Here is an 18,363-nt window from a genome sequence, read left to right as displayed (position 1 = left end):
AAACAAGCAAGGAGGATGAAACTTCATGATTTGGGCTATTAATTGGGCAGTTGACTTCTGTATGCAAATGGACTAAAACCTATAAAAATATGAGATCTCGCGGCCAAGCTCTCTTTTGCTTCCATCTTGGAGCCATCCAGGCAGTGGCACTGGTACTGCCAGGGCATGGCTTTTGAAGGGCCCTCAATAAATATCCATGTTATTCCTCTTAACTCTGTCTACCTCTGTTCCAGCTCCTCGAGGCATCAGTTTCTGGTGAGCCAGGTAGGAGAGGTGAGGCATTTGGAAAGCCCCCGGACTGGGATCACTGGCTATCAGGTCAGGTTTAAGTGTAGCAAAAAGCCAGAAGCAGTGGTGAAGAACAGTGGCTGGGCTGCCATGAGCTGCTCCCTCTCACTCCCAAGGGCTCGGGGTCCTGGGTTTCCTGAGGAATCCCACCCAGTGAGGCTGGGTGTTGGAAAGGTTCCAGTTCAATGGCCGGTCTTACTCATGGTAAGGAGAAGCAGTGCAGGACAGAACTCTGCAGTGGCATGGGTTCTCCAGCCCAGGCTCATGGTATCTCTGAATTTCCTAAGAGAAATCCCCCCAGCTAAAGGATGGTAGAAAACTGCACCCTTTTCCTCCCCACCCCACAATTCTTCCTCTCCTCTGCCACATCATTTGTCTCTCTTAAGTATCCATCGTTCCTATCTCCAAGGCAATAAATGGGAGAAAAATTCTCTGAAAAAAAAAAAAATTAAAAAAAGAGGAAAACCCAACTTCCAACACTCAAAAACTCTAAAGGACCAAAGAGCTCTGTTAAATGTTTAAATCCAGAGAATTTTACTTTCATGTGCTGACCAGAAAATGTGATTGCCTGCCCTGTGCCCAGCTGCCTTTTCTGGACTTCACAAAACAGAACTCAGATACTAAAACGCCACTCCTTGATCTAGGGCAGATGCCTGGAAAGCACTCCCTGTCCCTCGGTGCTGCTGCTTGGGGACAAGGACACGGTGGCAGGTCTCTCTCTCTCTCCTGGACAGGCAGGCACAAGGTGCTGGTCAGCAGATGACGTAGCGGATGAGCCCCGAGCCTCGGAGCTCCCTCACTCTCTGGCAGTGCCTCAGGATGTTGAGGATGCTGTGGAAGCGCTTATCCACTTTCAGCTCCGTGAACTCCTTGATGTCAGCCTCCACAATAAAAAACACTCCTGAAAAACAAACAACAGGTTTTGGTTACAGAAACGACTCTGCTGTAGGATAGGCTTGGCCTTTCACCAGTGACAGCGCAGTCTCTTCTTCATAATTCCACATCTACAATTCATAATTCTACGGTCAGCAGTAGATCCTCACACGGGCACCATCTTAGCAGTGATTTTATTTTATTAGTGGCATTACAGAATAGGCTTTTTGTTTGTTTTTTTGTCTTTATTTAGAGTTAGGATTGAAACTTGAGAGACAGATTTTCTTGTTTGGACTTTGTTGTTTATTAAATTTTATTTATAGTATAGAGAGTTTTGCAGTACTTTTAGCTAACAAGCTAAAAGCGAGAAATGGAGATGTATTTAGTTACAAGTTTTTTAAAAGATAACTATTTAATTAAAAGCTAGCATTTACATTATTTATGCTTTTGATTTAATGACTAAACACTTGTGACTTGTATTGTGGTACTTTGTATCTAATTAAAAAAGTACCACTTAAAACTAAGAAGAAGAAAGAATAAGAAGGAAGAAACAATGTCTAAGAATTTTTGTTTTGTTTCATACTTATTACTATATTCTAAACACTTTTCCATGTGAGATTACACACTTCCATTTAAACTACACACCACTGATTCTAACTCTATTACTCAATTTTGGAATCCTTCTGCAAGGCCTTAAGTCAAAAATAGTGTTCTTTTGAGGGCCAGTGTCAGAAAGCACAACAGACAATTAAAAATTCCTAGGCTTTAGGGTTCCAACAGATGACCTCACGCTATATTGGGAGCTGTGTTCTACTTTTAAAATTTGTCATCAGAAAGAGAATTGCCAGCCTGCCCATGAAGTTGAGACACTCTGCATCATCCACAGCCCCGCTCCATGAGCACTCTCCCCCAGCAGGCACTCCGGCTCTGGAATTAAATCTCTGCCATAAGGACAGAGCCCTGCAAGCATTCAGAGCTGTGCAGCCCACCACTCCCTTGACTTGTATCAGATTTGGAAAAGAGTGATTAATCATCACTTAAGAAAATTACAGGAAAAAGACTAACCACTTGCAACAGCATCATCCCTGTGTCTCCAAGAAAATGGCACAGGGAAGTCCTGCCTCAGAGCTGAGAGCTCACCCCTTCTTGTAGTTGATTAATTACTTCCTTAAGCAAATTTTCACTAAAATTCAGGCTGCCCAGGGCACTGGTGGAGCTACCATCCCGGGAAGTGCTCAAAAAAACATATGAATGTGCCCCTTGATGACATGGTTTAGTGGTGAACCAAACAGCGCTCGGTTGGAATTTGTGATCTTGGAGGCCTTTTCCAACCTAAATGAATCCTGAATTATGTGTAGTATCACGCTTCCAAGTCTAATGAGGACAAAAGGGTAGGGGTGTTCCAGCTTGGAAAAAGTCGATAGCATTCTCCCTCCTTGTTTTATCCTTAACACAGAGGCAGTGACACCTTAGAAAATATGGAGCACCTCTTCCTCCTTTGAAGTCCTCCCAGTTTCACTGGGAAATAGCTGATCTGAGCTGGAAAGTCAAAGCTTCCCATAAAGAACTAAAGGTCCAAGAATTATGTTTGCAAGTGAGAAATAACAGATCATGTTTTCTTCTCACAGCCTGGGCCTCTCATGAGAGTTGGTGTGACACGTGTCTCACAGGGAGTAGAATCTCCCAGTGACAATAAAATCTAGATATTTCCCCAGAGAGGAGCTCTGCTGGAATCTCAGAGCTTGTACCCCCACTAAATCCACATACAGATGAGAAGTAGGAAGTTTGTTTACTAAGAAAAGAAAGAAGAACTGCACTAGTGCTCAAAATAGAACTATTGTAGGACAGAGACCATTTACAGCTTCCAGGAACTACACCCAAACAGCGCTGGGAAGCCAGGCACAACCTGGCATGCTGCCTCCGCAGTCAGTTACATCTGGGGAGCACCAGAACGTCCTGAATTTTGATAAAACAGGATTCCTTCTAGAATTTGCTCACAGTGTAGAGTGGCAAGATTCAGCATAGCAGGATCTTTTCTGTAAAGAAATCGGAGCTAGGTGAAGGGCATGGTTTGGTCTAAACTACCAGCTAAACTCACTGAATCACCTGAGTGACTGGAAATGACTCTGATAAACCATACAGCATCTTCTCTCATCTTGAAATCAGAGAAGACGTCAGCTGGCAATCAGCCCAGGCTGAGAACCAGTGGGAATCCTAAGCAGAGAGACTCACAGGAGAGATTTAAGCAAACAAATCAATGAATGTGGAACATCATCCTGAAAAATGCAATGGATGAAGACATTTAATCATTTTGTGCTGGCCAGATAAGAAACATTTGACAGGCTGCCAGGCCTTTTCTCTAGACTTTCTAAATGATTAGTCACAAAAAAAAACTAAACAAAACCATCTACCACACAAATACACTCTATCAGATGGTGGATATCCTTGTTTCCTAACTGAACTTCTCAAGATAAACAAGAAAAAGAACATCTCTCAGGCACTTAAAAGAAATTAGAGCACTTCAGCTTTTCAGACTTAAGCCCCCCAGCTGACAGAAAATTCTCTGACCAGCTGTAGCTTTCTCAGGTTGTTAGAATGACTCCTTCACTGCAGCCAAGATCACTACTGTGGATCACAGTACAGACTGAGCAGCACTCCAAGCCCTGGAGGGCCCTTCTAGTGTTCAGCCTCTCTTCTACAGCTGTGGGCTCAAACTCCTTACTCCTGTCCCAAGGACAGGAACAGTGACACCAAAAGTACTTTGTAAATTAGCTTGATGAAGCCAGTGCTTTAATAAATCCAGATTAATATAAGCTGCTGTTCAACTGAGGCAAAATGTGCTTAGAGAGAAACCAAAAAACCATCACAGCCCAAACCAGAAGTCAGCCTAACAAATTTATTCAGCTGCATTTGCTTAAAGTACTTTTAATAAAGCCCTTTACAACAATGACTTTTATATGACAACAATGACTTTTGTATGACAACTGAGACCTCATCTGTAGTCCTGTGTCCAGCCCTGTGACCCCAGCATGACAAAGACATGGAGCTGCTGGAGCCAGTCCAGAGGAGGGCACGGAGATGCTCCAGGGCTGGAGCCCCTCTGCTCTGGAGCCAGCCTGGCAGAGCTGGGGGTGCTCAGCTGCACAAGAGAAGGCTCCAGGGAGAGCTCAGAGCCCCTGGCAGGGCCTTGAAGGGGCTCCAGGAGAGCTGGACAGGGACTGGGGACAAGGCATGCAGGGACAGGACACGGGCAATGGCTTCCACTGCCAGAGGGCAGGGATGGATGGGATATTGGGAATTGGGAATTGCTGGCTGGGAGGGTGGGCAGGCCCTGGCACAGGGTGCCCGGAGCAGCTGGGGCTGTCCCTGGATCCCTGGCAGTGTCCAAGGACAGGCTGGATGGGGCTTGGAGCAAATACAGTGGGATAGCGGAAGGTGTCCCTGCCCATGGCAGGGGGTGGAAGTGACTAATCTTGAAGGATGCTTCCAACTCAAACCATTCTGTGATTTTCTTAAAGGTCTCAAAGTGCCAGCACGTCCATCAGATCAGAATTCCCTTCCTACAGAAAAGCTGCATTTAGAATCCAGAATTCACTGATGTGTTCATACTATAATATCCAGGGAAGGAAGGAAGGAAGGATTCCAGGAAGGAAGGAAGGATTCCAGGAAGGAAGGTGCCATGGTGCTGTGAGAGGCAGCTCTTTTTCTGTGAGACAGAAGAGTTTGCTCCACTCCTTTTGTCTGAACTTGGAAACATGAGGGCTTTCTAAGGACATCACCAACTGTGACATGTGCAATACACCCCTCCAGGAATAATTATATACTTGTTCTCAAGAGGAAAGACAGGCCAAAAAGGAGATTTTAATAGCAGAGATTTACTGTGCCACATATTTTTGGAAAAAACGAGCCTGTAAGTGCAACTTGCTTTTCAATTGAAAGAAAGGTATTTAGGTTTTCACCCCCTATATGCTTTTAAGAGGAGAAAACTTCTTAAGACAGACTTACCTCTGCCACAAAGACATTGCAGCACAATTAATCACCCAGATTTCCCAACTTCAGGACAATTTTTTAAATAGCTCACATCCAGTCAAGTTCAAGAGCTGAGAACACATTTCTATTGTTTGGTTATCAAAATAAGAGTTTCCAGAACTTGCAGCGATTCCAAACTACATCTTTGTGCACTCAAAGTTTCTGCCATGACACACCATCAACGGGATGTATTTTCAATGAAAACACTCAAAATGTGACCCAACTACTATGGGAAACTCTTCAGACAAAAATACTGAAAAGAAAGACCAGCATTTGGATGTTCAGAAGAAGTATAAAAGTGTTTGGTACGAGTTTGGTACTAACAAAGGAAAAAAAATACCTTTTGTATCCTTAGTTTCTTCTTCAATGAACCTGTGATAGAGATTTCTGACTGGAGCACTCATACACTTCAAAGACTGACACAAGATCTTGTACTTGCCCTGCACGGCCTTGTTTATCTGTTGAACAACGGCATTAATCTGATCATACGTTATACGGCCTTTCATATACCTACAAATAAAAACAAGAATCAGCAACCAGAAAGTCACAAAGTTCCGTGTTTATTCTTCTGTTTCATCAGCCTTGACTGAACAAGCCCTTCCTAGAGGCAGTTTCTCCTGTTTTGTGTTAATGAATACATGTAGTAGTTAATTCTGACTAGGCCATGACAGAACCTAAACCAGAAAGACAAAATATCAGAAAGCTAAATTAAGAAGCAGAATGTATTCAGTGCTTAAGCTGTAAAAAGCTTTTCAAAATGGAATAAAGGTTGCTTTTACAGTGTATGTATATGTAGTACTAGAAGAATAAGATCTGTTGATAACATCCTAGGGATACAAGAAGCACAAATTAGTTTTTTCTTTTTATGTGGCACCTGTTGTCATGGTTCAGTTGAGGTGTTAGGGCATGGACTGGACTCAATGACCTTGGAGGTCTCTTCCAACCTAGTGATTCTGTGTTTATTTGGGGTTTTTTTTAAGAACTACTAGTTTTGTGCTGCTTCCTGTATTTGACTATGCAGCCTACTGAGCTATGCAGATATGACCCTGCACCACCAGCATCCATTTCTGAACTCTAAGTGCATTTCAAAATACTAGTACTAGAAGAATAAAGTCTGTTGACAACAGCCTAGAGGTACAGGAAGCACAGAAGATAAAGAACAAAATGATGTGGAAATACTAGAACACTGGAATATTTGCAAGTAAGGCTATTCAGTATTTATAGATGTAAAGCCATGCCTTCAAGGAAAAGAACCTGTGCTGCACACTGAGAAGCCATTATATAGAAATGAAATCTGAGACTCAAATTACAAGCAGTAAGCTAAAAAGAGCACAACCCCCCACCCAAAAAAAAACCAGGGCAGTAAGTAAAAACGCCAGCCTTGCAACCTGCATTGTCCCGTGGCCTTCATTCAGTTGCTACAACAAGCCAAACCTAGCTGTTTGTGTTTTGTTCAGTATCAGCCTGCAGACCTGAGGAATTACACAAGTGTTACAATTCATTTTCAGAATTAATGCTTTAGGTCAGTAGAGCTAAAAGCTGTGGGACAGCAAGACTGAAAACATCAATGAACAGCAAGTTCCTCCCTCGTTTCAATCTGGACAGGCTCGATCTTTGGAAAACACACAATGAATTCAAAGCAGAAGCAGATAATCAATCACAAGTTCAGTATTCCAAACCAGGGTTCGGGCAGGCATTCTGCAATTGCCAACTCAAAATAAGTACTGTGGTTTCCAACAGCAGCCAGTCCCTGCCAGGGAGACAGGCCAGCAGGAGGTACGTAAAAACCGAATTCAAAATAATTGCCCTGCTGCCAAACCCAGTTTGAAACTTAGTAGCCACTAAGTTACCTGCAACTAGCTTTCAACTTTATTGACCCTGTGATTAACTCAGCGTTGGAGGCGCTGCCATCTCTTAGTTATAAAAATGCTCTGCTCCGCGCAGAAATAAAAGCAGCATTGTCACCCCTGAAACCCAGCCACAGCACAAACACAGCCTGTAACCACAGCAGGGCTTTGCCTGCGTGCCTCAACTGCTGGTTATTGCTCTCTCTGCCTCCCTGCGCTGCAGAGGAGTGTGCGAAGTGAGGAAGGCTAAGCCCAGAGGTAAAAAATACCTTTATTTAACTTCTTGTGCTCCCACTGTCAACACACAGACAGTGAGCTCATTTAATAAAGCCAAGGGAGCACCTCAGCTCATCCTGAAGCTGAAACAGAGAAACGGGATTGCCTGGGTTGCCCAAACCTAAACAACCAAATGCTGTTTGAGAGGCCCTCAGGCATCCAAGATGCTTTAATCTGAAATTAAACTCTGTCAAAACCAAATGGAATTTTTATTCTCTGCATAACTAAGGATCATAAAAACTCCAGCTGTCCCACAGCCCTCTCATGTTTCTACCCAACCGTGGCTGGCAAGCCCATTAATGCTTGCATTTATTTCAGTCCATACGTACACCAATATAAAAATACAAAGTTGAGAAGTTCCAAATTCAAGCATTTAATTTAGATTTAAAATAACTTTAAAATCTGCTTCACTGTTCCAAATGCGATAAAATTTTTTATTTAAAAAAAAAAAGTCAGCTTTTTTTCTTAATCCACAGAAGCCTTTTTTCAAAGAATTTTTCCGTAGGTATGAAAACAAGCACGGTGCTGTGTTCCTCAGAGAAAAGAATAACATCAATATATCACATATATACCACTCTAAAAGAGATAAAGCTTGTAATGGCCACCCCCTGCTCTCTCAAAAATGGTTAGGCTAAAATAGCCATGTATTATTATCCCAAGCCCACCATCTTCTGAGACTTGAGAGTTATAATGAATGCACAAAATCTGAAATATTTTCAGCAGTAAGGTTTTTAGAAAGCAGTGAGAATTCTAGACATAGAATAAAGCAAGCAATTTCCTTTGCCTCAAAGACACAAGTTAACAAAGACAGATACTGTGAACTGTCCTTTACCTTCCTCCAAAGAACATCTTCCTGCAACAGATTTGAAGGGTAAGATAATTTGCAAGTTTTTTATTGTGCAAAGTGTTCTGTTTGATCAGGGTTTGATCATCAGGCTCCACATCTGCCCCTTAACACAGCGTGTGCCTTTGGTAAATACCAGCTGCCCAGTTGTTGAGGGTTAGTTCTCTCCCTTTTTTTCCCTCTGTGGAATTTTCCCCATGGTCATGCTAAGATACCTGTTGACTGGGCCCTGGTGACAAGGGGGAGGGGACGGGAGGGAAGAAGCCCCGCGAGATTCAAACAGCCAGAGGAGGAAGCGGAAGGCTGGGCCTCGGCCCATTTCCCCCGCGGAGTTCGGACGAGAAGGACGATCGCCGCCTGTGTCCCATCCCTGCGTCGGGAAACCACCATCGGACCCTGCCCGGCTGTCTTCTCGCTGTGAACTACCACCATCCAGCACTCTGCTGAGCACTGGGACCCACACCGTGAGCGGAGGGCTCTCTCTCCATCTCTCTCTCCCCCTGGGACAGCGCTGCCATCACCCCCAGCCCTCCTGCAGCTCTGCGGGACCCGCCCGCCCCCAGCACCGGGAACTGCAGCTCAGGGAAAAGGTGCCTGCAGCCAAAAAACACTGGGACTGAGTTACTGTTCTGTTTGTGGGTAATTTCATAGCTCTTGTTGTTCTTGTTTGTCTTGTTAGATATACTAGTAAAGAACTGTTATTCCTACCCCCATATCTTTGCCTGAGAGCTCTCTTAATTCCAAAATTATAATAATCGGAAGAATCACTTTTTTTTTTTTCAGTCCAAGGGGAAGCTTCTGCTTTCCTTGGCAAACACCTGTCTTTCAAACCAGGACACCAGTCCAAAGGACTATAAAGTCACTGAAGCCTTTGTGTCCCTTTTGGTGACCTGATGGTGTTAGGAATAAATTTTCCTTCATGTTCAGCACAAAGCAAGTGAAAACAGCCTCAGTTTTTCAGTGACTACCTCCCACCCTCCAGTGCTCACCTGAAGAACTGGATCAAATTCTCAATTCTTCCAAGAGAATACTTTCAGTGTAAGAGAATTTGTAATACAAGTATTTGCTGCTTAGATTTGGTCAAATCAGTATGTGAAATTGCCAGTTCTCCCTCAATCTTGTTCTACAACATTGCCAGGCAACAGAAATACTGGTAGATTAATAGATCTATGTAAATTCATGTAAATTTTCCTCCACAGAACAAACAAGCTTCTCCAATCTGAATAAAATTAAATTATTTCTAGAGCTCCATCAGCACAGTCTAAGCTGCAACCTTTCCATAATGGGTGCCTTCCAATACAGCTGCAACATTTCCACAACGGGTGCCTTCCAACTCAGTTTATTCCGTGGTTTTGTGAATCTGTAATGAATAGGAAGAGGATCCATTCGCCCTCTGTCCTCATCCTCCACGCCCACAAACAGCAGTGGAAAACCTTCCACTTTCAAGGATTATCATAAACTCCTTCAGGTTGGAAAAGCCCTCTGAGATCATGCCCCAGCAAGGCCAAGTCCACCACTAAACCATGCCCCCAAGTGTCCTTCCACTTGTCTTGTGATGTGGAAGATCATAGCTTTAACTGGAAAACAGTATTTGGCTGGAATGGTCTGTGTCTACTTTTCTTGCTACAGCAGAGATAAAGACCAAAAATTCCCATGCTCCAGCTTTATCCTGCCATAATTTTATCAGGAGAAAACTACCTAAGGGATTAAATCCACAAAATACCTGAGGTGTTCTGCAGAATAAAAATGTCAGGTGCATGCTCTTCTAGGAAGTAACCAGAAGTCCTTCATCATTAGCTCAACATTCAGAATAAGGAAGAGAATGGGCATTACTCACCTGAAAATTTTGAAGGTTATAGAAAAAATACTGGAAAGCCTCAAGTACAGTTGAGATTCAAAAACATATTTCTTATTGAAACAGATATTGTCAGGGAACACAGTGAATCTAGAGCCTCAATAACAATTCAGCCTTAGGCATCAGGAAAAATTTCTTCTTTTAGCAGAAACATTTACCCATACCACCCAAATGCCATTTAAGAAGTTATTCCTATATGTCAGACTTCAGACTAGGATATCGATGAATCACATACTGATGTTAAGGGAAAAAACCCACAGCTTTCTATTCCAGAAATTAGGGAATTTCAGTGTAAAGTGGTTTTTTGTTTTCAACAAGTCTGATTGTTTTTCGTGTCTCAAAACAGACTGGTAAGTCAAGACTTGAAGCTTCCAGAAACCAAGTTGGGTCAAATAAAAACAGCATTTATCATTACTTTTCCATCTACATGTAAAGAAACCCTTCATCTTGTGAGATGATGGCTCTTTTTTTCTTTTAATGTCAGTTCTCAAGATGAGGATTCACCTGTTTGCTAATAAACCTCTATTCATAAAATTACTTGTATTTTACTTGGTTTTAATTGATCAGAGTTCACCTTCCCATCACCAGCATAAAAAAGAGTCCTGCTAAACTCCATTAATTCAATTTTCAGGTTTGCTAGCATTACATTTAAGCTATTTGGAGTTATTATCATGTTTCACCCCATGAAATATTTCATCTCTGTCAGTCCCAGTTTTCAAGAGGTCACTCTCCCAAACGTGTGTGCGCCACCCAAATTGACATGGCAGGTTTTAAGGGAAGCCACTCTCACTTACGCAGGAACACGTTCAAACTCCTCTGTGGTTATTAATGCCACTTCTTTAATGACTCTTGTCTCTTTTGCAGGCTTCTTTGCAGACTTAGTTTCTACAGCCTTTTTCTGTGTTTTGTGTTCCTCAGCTGGCACCGTGATGCTGCGAAATGAAGGAATATTCAGGGTATAAACAGCAGGTAAGTAGGCAGGAGGATTCCACTGTACCATCAAGTCTGCTTAGTCACAGATCTAAGTTCCAGCCTATCCGTTAGGCTGGATGAACACAATTAATGATATTTCAGAAAAGAAACATCAGTAAAGCAAGCCTACTCTTTCAAATCATATCCTTCACCTGACTTCAGCACAGCTCTTGAGGCTGCTACAGAGGCTGCTAGCAGGTAAGCTGGAAGCAGTCCAAGTGCAGCATGGCACAGCTCAGAATTCAATGTACCATTACATTTCACACAATGCAAGGCCTGGCTTTCTAAAAGATAAAACACAGCACAGATCTGCAGCCTTAACGGGTAGATATTGAATACTTCATAGCTCTTTGAAACAGGTTCAGATCTTGGGAAGCTTCACTCATCCATTAAACTTTTGAAGCAAAGAAATTCAACAGCATCTAGCAGGCTGTTTTTTTATACTTTGAAAAAAAATTTAGGCAAGATCCAAAAGGTTAAAGAATTTCCTGATTTATTCCTGATTATTAGAACATTTTTGCAATAAATTCACCCTTCTCCTAAATCCTCATCTTAGAGCCTCAAACCCCAAGGGATCTGCCAGCCACCCACCCAGCTGCTCCTCAGCAGAACAGCAAAAGTGATGCATATGGCCAAATCCACTGTCATCAGGACACACGGACATCACTGGGACGTGCAGCAGAATCAAACAAAGCAGTACAGAGCTGACCTGGACAAGGAAATGATTCTCTGCTTGGGTCTGACTGTCCCACAGGAGATCCCTGTTGGCCGTGGGGTCCCACAGCAGTGCCCCATCTGTGGACTCCAGGGCCGGGATTTGAGGTGTCACTTGATGTGACACGGCCAAACCCAGCATCCCATCCCCGAGGAAGAGGACAGCGAGTGCCACCTGCTGGGCTCCCACACTGCCTGCCCGGTGACACAGGGACAGGAGCAGCTCTGCTCTTCTCTGCGACACAGCACAGAGCCCTTCTGAAACCCAGGACATCTGCACACAAACTTACTCAGATGTCATCATCTGAAGAACATCTGTTTGCACCTCAACAACAACAACAACAACAACAACAAATCCTGGCACCCTGCAGCTAGCAGAGAATGTCAGCAAACAGAAAGAAAAGGGGAAGGGGGCTGGATTTTGGGTGGTGGTGGAGGTGGGTTTGGAATGAAAGGATAAACACAAGAACCAAGGGAAGCAAGTTCACATCTTGAAACTTCATTCCTCGCACGCTCAAGTCTCCTGCTGTCTATCACACTGAAACAAACCTTTTCTAGATGATTCCCTATATCCAGGCACTCCTCCTTTGTGTTTCCACCCACTCCTTTGCCCCTGCACTGCTCTAGTGAGGTGGTACAGACACAGTTCACCACTGCCATGAACCATGAAAAGGAAAAACTGATGCTTGTTTACAAAATCTGGCTCTGCAGGAATGAGAAACTGCTCTCAACAAATACGGGGAATATGAACAGCTTGAGAGATACTGAATTTGCTTTTTGTGAGATTCCTCTGGTTTACGAGAACAGAAAACCCAAGAATACAGGAGAAAAACAATAGCTAAAGCCATGAATCCTTCAGTTTCTCTGTGTAGGTGTTTTCATTTTCCCAGGGACTTCAAGGCCTGTATCACCAGTATTCAAGTACTCTTCTGCTTTCTGCACTATCTCACAAAAATCACTCAACAGCCCATTAGTTTTCACAGCCCCTCACATCTGGGTACATAGGGGAACAGAACGGGAGGAAGCCAGGAGAGGAAGGTTTGGGGAAGAGACCTGAAATCATATTTACACTGATACAGTGGGTTTTGAGCAATTACATCCCTTCTTACACTTCCTTGGCCCTCCACTGCACAACACTGCGAACACCAAACCAAGAAGGAACTAAATGTGGAGAAAAGGCTAGGGTGTGTTTTGACAAATGGTATCAACATACAATGCATCATTACTCAAGAAAAACAAGCAACAAACTGACACTGACAGAACAGCAGCTGTGAGCTGGCTGAGCACAATCTGTAGAAAACTATCAGAAAAGCCTGGCTGGTTTTGCATATTGTGGTTCTCTCTAGAAAGGGAAGAACTGGCTAATAGCACGATTAATTCCTGATCACAAGCAGGACAAGATTGTAAGGGAAACGAATATCACAAAGAATCCTTCAGTATCAGAGGTGGCACAATCACCAATTTACATCTAAACAATTTCCAGAAGCTACCATGAAGTTAAGAGAAAGGATTTCCTACAATAAGAAAGTAAGTTATAACAGGAGGGCAGAACCCAAGTGGTAATTTATGAAAAATTTGAGTTCTTATACACACACATGCGAAAAGCAACACCTAAGTTGAAAAGGAACAAGACACCCCTAGAGATGTTTTGAGAGGCTGTTTCCTAAGCTGAGGGGTTCATGTCTAAAGGGTGGGAATAAGAAAAAAAAACTTCTGCCCAATCATCCCTTCACTAGCTAAAAACACTTTCAATACAATACCTACACCAACGACCATATTGCTACACACCAACAAAAACTACACTTCATTTTTGTCTTGTGGAAGCCTCTTTCCAGACATTTAGCCTTTCACTTAGCTGGAGTATGTCATGTTTTGAGACTGGGGCTTCCCTGGCATTAGGAACCAGCCCAAGTAAAGCTGGTTGATTCAGGACACATACTGGAAGCACTGAATTCAAGCTAATGCATTGCCTTCTGACAAGCTATGAGGTGGGAAAGAACACTCTGGGATCCCCAGATAATAAGACTCTGCAAGTGACCCCACCTGACACACACTAACATCACTCTGGGGGGGAAAAAAAAAAAAAAAAAAAAAAAAAAAGCAACTCCAACAGGACAGAGAAAGAGATGAGAAACTCGGAGTTAAAATATCTTAGAAACCTTTTGAGTAACAGCTGTTATTTCATATACTTGTCATTTTCACATACTTCAACCACTTGACTCTGAAAAGCTTCTTACCACAGCCCCCTCCAAAGCAAGGGGATGTCATAGCTAGCTGAAATAAATGTGGGACTGCTGTAGGAAAGAGAGAACACACCTACCACAAGCACAATTCAAAGCCCCACAGAAAGATGAGTGATTTAGAGGATTTTTGGGTTTTAATTGTGTATGGAAGGGCAGCAGTGAACTTCAGTTCTAGTGACCCAGCATTTGGGCCACCAACCCTTTAATCCATAGGCACTGCAGTTATAAAACCAGTGTGTTTGTGATTCCAAAGCAAGAGATGCTCAGACTTAAGAGAAGCACTTGCGCATCACACCCACCCCTGGAAGCTTCCATTGGAACAACCTGCTATTTTATAGACTTGACCTGACAGATTTGTTGGGGTGCTAGCACCAGCTTGGACAAGAGCCAGCTCCAGAGTCAATACACACACAGCAACTTTGGCTCCCAAAATCTCAACGGTTAATGTGGAGTGCAGGGAGCAGAGCTGTACAGCGCTGAAGCTGAACACTGCCAGGAGCAGCCCAAATCCTCCAGGTTCATGTACCACATACCAGCTCTTGGTTGATTTAGGCAGGAAGGGTGGAATGTGTTCAAGGAGGTGCTGTGCTTCCTTTTGATCTCTCTCAGCAGTCTTCTGGATCTCCTGAAATTAAGATGAGACTGCATCAGAAATCTGATCCTACTAACATTCACCAAGTAAAGTTAGGGCAATATTAAATTAATTTTCAGTTTTATTAAGGAGTGTCCTTTATTCTCCTGCCATCATCGTACCTCCTCCTTATCAGGTAATTTCCCCAAGGGAACTAGTAAAGATACAAAGGAAGGAGCATCTGTCCTTGCCCTCAAAATGTCAGAGAAATTTGAGCAGGCAAAAGGAACTTTGGCAACACACCCTCAGCAAGGTCTGGTCAGGGGAATGGTGGTAGTGAAGATGAGATACTATGGTAAACTCACCTCCATTCCCCAAACAACATTTCCACAAAAGACTTAACAAAGGCAGTGCAAACACACAGTAGAAAACCAGACAAATATCCTAACTGAATACTTCGTGCAGCTACTGAAAATATGTCTAAGTAGAACTGCTCTTTAGATCATTGTATCAATTATGATAAAGACACATTTTCAAGGCCAGTGTGACAAAGACAAGCTTTTAATGGCCTTAAGATTAAGGAAAGTAGACTTAGATTAGACATTAAGAATAAATTCTTCCCTGTGAGGGTGGTGAGGCGCTGGCACAAGTTGTCCTGAGAAGTATCCAAGGCCAGGTTAGACAGGGCTTGGAGCAACCTGGGACAGTGGAATGTGTCCCCTGCCCATGGCAGGGGGTGGCACTGGATGAGATTTAAGGTCTCTTCCAACTCAAAGCATTCTACACTTCCATGATGCTATGTATAAACCTTGAAAAATACAATTTTTAATGTTCATGGTTCTGGAGCACTGCTTAACAAACCATCAGCAAGCCTGTGCCAAGCCCCAGTTTCTTTTGTAAGCACCTGCATCCAAATATCACTAAGGATTTAGGGAAAAAAAAAAAAAAAAACATGACATACATATCAAAGATTTCTGTGAATCTTTCACTGTTTTATGATCAGGAAAAGAAAATATTACTTTTAGCATATCTTTCAGTTCTTCTTGCTGTTTAACCATAATTTCCATTTTATTCAAGAGATCATGTACAAGGTGCACCTCATTCTGTATTTTATGGAGCACAGGCTTGCAGGATTTATCTTCACCTGTAAAAGAGAGAACATTAAGCTACAAAGTCTCCAAGAAAAAAGAATTTAAAAAATCCAGTATTGCTTCTTTTCACAAGCAGTGATTATTTAACTACCTGTTCCCCAGCCACCATCTCCATCCAGGAGAAGCAGCAAGCCAAACTGTCAGCCTTGTACTTTGCAGAGCCAACAGAGTTCACGGAATCATTTCGTCTGGAAAAGCCCTCTAAGACCAGGTCCAGCTATTCCCCCAGAGCACTGTCAAGGCCAGCACCAACCTGTGTCCCAAGTGTCACATTCAAATCCCTTCAGGGATCAGGATTCCAACACCTCCGTGGGCAGCCCCTTCAGATGCTTGACCACCCTTTCCATGAGGAAATTCCTCCTAAACCTCCCGTGGCCCAGCCTGAGGCCGTTCCCTCTCCTCCTGTCCCTGGGATAAGATCCCAAATCCCCCCCAGCTGTCCCCTCCTGTCAGGGAGTTGTGCAGAGCCACAAGGTCCCCCCTGAGCCTCCTTTTCTCCAGGCTCAGCCCCTTTCCCAGCTCCCTCAGCCTCTCCTGGGGCTCCAGCCCCTTCCCCAGCTCCGTTCCCTTCCCTGGACATGCTCCAGCCCCGCAGTGTTTTTTTTGGAGTGAAGTGCAAACCAAACCCCACTGTTGCTCAGGCTTACCTATGTCTCTCAATTGAATACACCTTTTAATGTCTGAAATCTTTGCATTGATGTGGAAGCATAAATCTTCCAGGCATGAGGATGCCATATCTTTCATTATCACACTAAGGGGGAACAAAAACAAACGCAGGAACTTAACAAAGACCCAACTTGCAAACATTGCCTACAAAAGAAGAATTTTAAAAGGATCCTGATCTGTGAAAGAAGCAGAGAACATAAACGAAACAGCAAATGGAGTAATTCTCTTTCATCTTACTGAACTGAAGGCAGAAAAGGAAGCATAAAGTGACTGGCAAGCCAAAACTGACTAGACAAGCCAATAAGTTTCCCAGAAATCTGGAAATAAGGGCAGTGTGACATCACTGTAGCAATTCCTCGTGAGACTGGGAGCATCCTTGTTATATTGAAGGTCCAATAAAAAAGGAGTTGAAATTTACTGCAAAAACCGAGAAATACCTGGCTTACATAAGGCAGCTTTAAAAGGCTCTCAGGGATACAAGAGATGATTAATGTTTAAAGAGGTATATTTAAAAAAAAAAAAAACCGCAATTAAAAAAAAAGTGTTAGCAGATTCATTAGGAAGTCTGAAGGCATCAAAAAGAGCATTATATATTGATTACTATACTGTCTATAATAATAGAGTTATTAACTCTACTATAGACAGGAATTTATTAAAATAAAAAGTTACACAACGTGACAAACCCCCGCATTTAACACTGCGGCCTGGCACTGAGCGCTCACACAGCTCCCTCCGGCGGCTCACACTTGGAAACTTTAAAAAAACAAAAATCTTCATTTCGCTTTTGGCTTAAATTGCCATCAACTACCGCGCTTATTGATTCCTTTCTTAGAGACCTGGCGCCTTCCCCACCCTCTACACCGGCGTGGAACCAGGACGCTCCGAGGCGGATCGTGATACCCTGAGGGGACCGAGGTCACCCGCTGCTCCCGGCGGCAGCTCCAGTTTCTCCGCAGGTCTTACCGGGCCCAGCAAGACCAGTGCTTCCCGGTCTTTGTCCCTGTCCCACTCTCCCAGCCGCCCGGCTTTCGTCCCGCGGCCCGCTCCGAGCCCTGGTTTGAATCCGCCGCGCTCGAGCAGCCGTTAGGGAGGGCGGGGAGGAGCGGGAACCTTGAGGGGAGCGAGGGGCGGGCGGAAAAGGGCGGAAAGGGAGCAGCGGTGAGGAAAAGCAGAGCGGGAACGCTGAAGAGAACCCGAGGGGCGGGCGGAACGGGGCAGAACGGGGCAGCGCTGAGAGGAAGCAGGGCGGGGAGAGCGGCAGCCCTGAAGGAAGCCTGAGGGGAGGGCGGGGCGGGGCGGGGCGGGGCGGGGGGCAGCGCTGAGGAAGAGCAGAGCGGGAAGAGCGGGAGAAGTGAGGGGAGCGGGGCAGTGCTGAGGAAAAGCAAAGCGGGAAGAGCCGGAGAACTGAGGGGAGCGGGGGCAGCGCTGAGGAAAAGCAAAGCGGGAGACCTGAGGGGAGCAAGGGGCGGAATGAGCGCTGAAAGAGGTTGTAGGCCGAGTGAGGGTCGGTCTCTTCTCCCAGGCAGATAGGACAGGGGGATGTGGTGCCAAGCTGCGGCAGGGGAGGCTCAGGAGGAATTTCTTCGTAGAACTAGGGGCGTTCTGGCATTGGAAGGGTTTGCCCAGGGAGGTTTGGAGGCCTCATCCCAGGAGGTATCCAAGGAGCGGCGGGACATGGCACTCAGTGCTGTGGTCTGGGTGACAAAAGGGGGTCAATCACAGGTTGGGCACGATCTCGGAGGTCTTTCCCAACCTTTGACTCATTCTGTGAGTCTGGAGGGACTGGGAGGAATGGTGTAAGGCGGGAGCTCTGAGGGGAGCGGCAGTGTGGAGGGTGTTGTCGATTCTAGTAGCTCTGTGCTCCAGACACAAGAGTTCACTTCAGAAAGGAGACGTTTATTCAGCTCAGTTTGCAAGGGGGGCCTTCCCACTAATCAGCTTGTCAAGGGGTGAAACATTGCATCTGTAAATTACACAGTAAAATTCACATGCACATGCCCGTTTATTTCCTATTTTCCGCCCACCTAATGCACA

The 18,363-nt window shown here is 44.3% G+C and overlaps 1 protein-coding gene across 1 annotated transcript; it reads right to left on the bottom strand.

Moving 5' to 3' along the window:
* Positions 1 to 241: 241 nt before the first annotated feature.
* Positions 242 to 17,320, bottom strand: SKA1 (spindle and kinetochore associated complex subunit 1). The gene is made up of 7 exons (XM_062513212.1): positions 17,293 to 17,320; positions 16,311 to 16,414; positions 15,532 to 15,656; positions 14,475 to 14,566; positions 10,807 to 10,944; positions 5,531 to 5,700; positions 242 to 1,189 (listed from the first exon to the last, which is right to left on the bottom strand). The coding sequence occupies exons 2-7, from the start codon at positions 16,405 to 16,407 to the stop codon at positions 1,041 to 1,043; spliced, it is 771 nt and encodes a 256-aa protein (XP_062369196.1). The 5' UTR covers positions 16,408 to 16,414; positions 17,293 to 17,320; the 3' UTR covers positions 242 to 1,040.
* Positions 17,321 to 18,363: the final 1,043 nt, after the last annotated feature.

This window comes from Cinclus cinclus, chromosome Z (assembly GCF_963662255.1).
Source record: "Cinclus cinclus chromosome Z, bCinCin1.1, whole genome shotgun sequence".
Classification (NCBI taxonomy): domain Eukaryota; kingdom Metazoa; phylum Chordata; class Aves; order Passeriformes; family Cinclidae; genus Cinclus; species Cinclus cinclus.
Note: the sequence above shows the minus strand (reverse complement) of the source record. Positions and strands in the feature narration are given on the sequence as shown.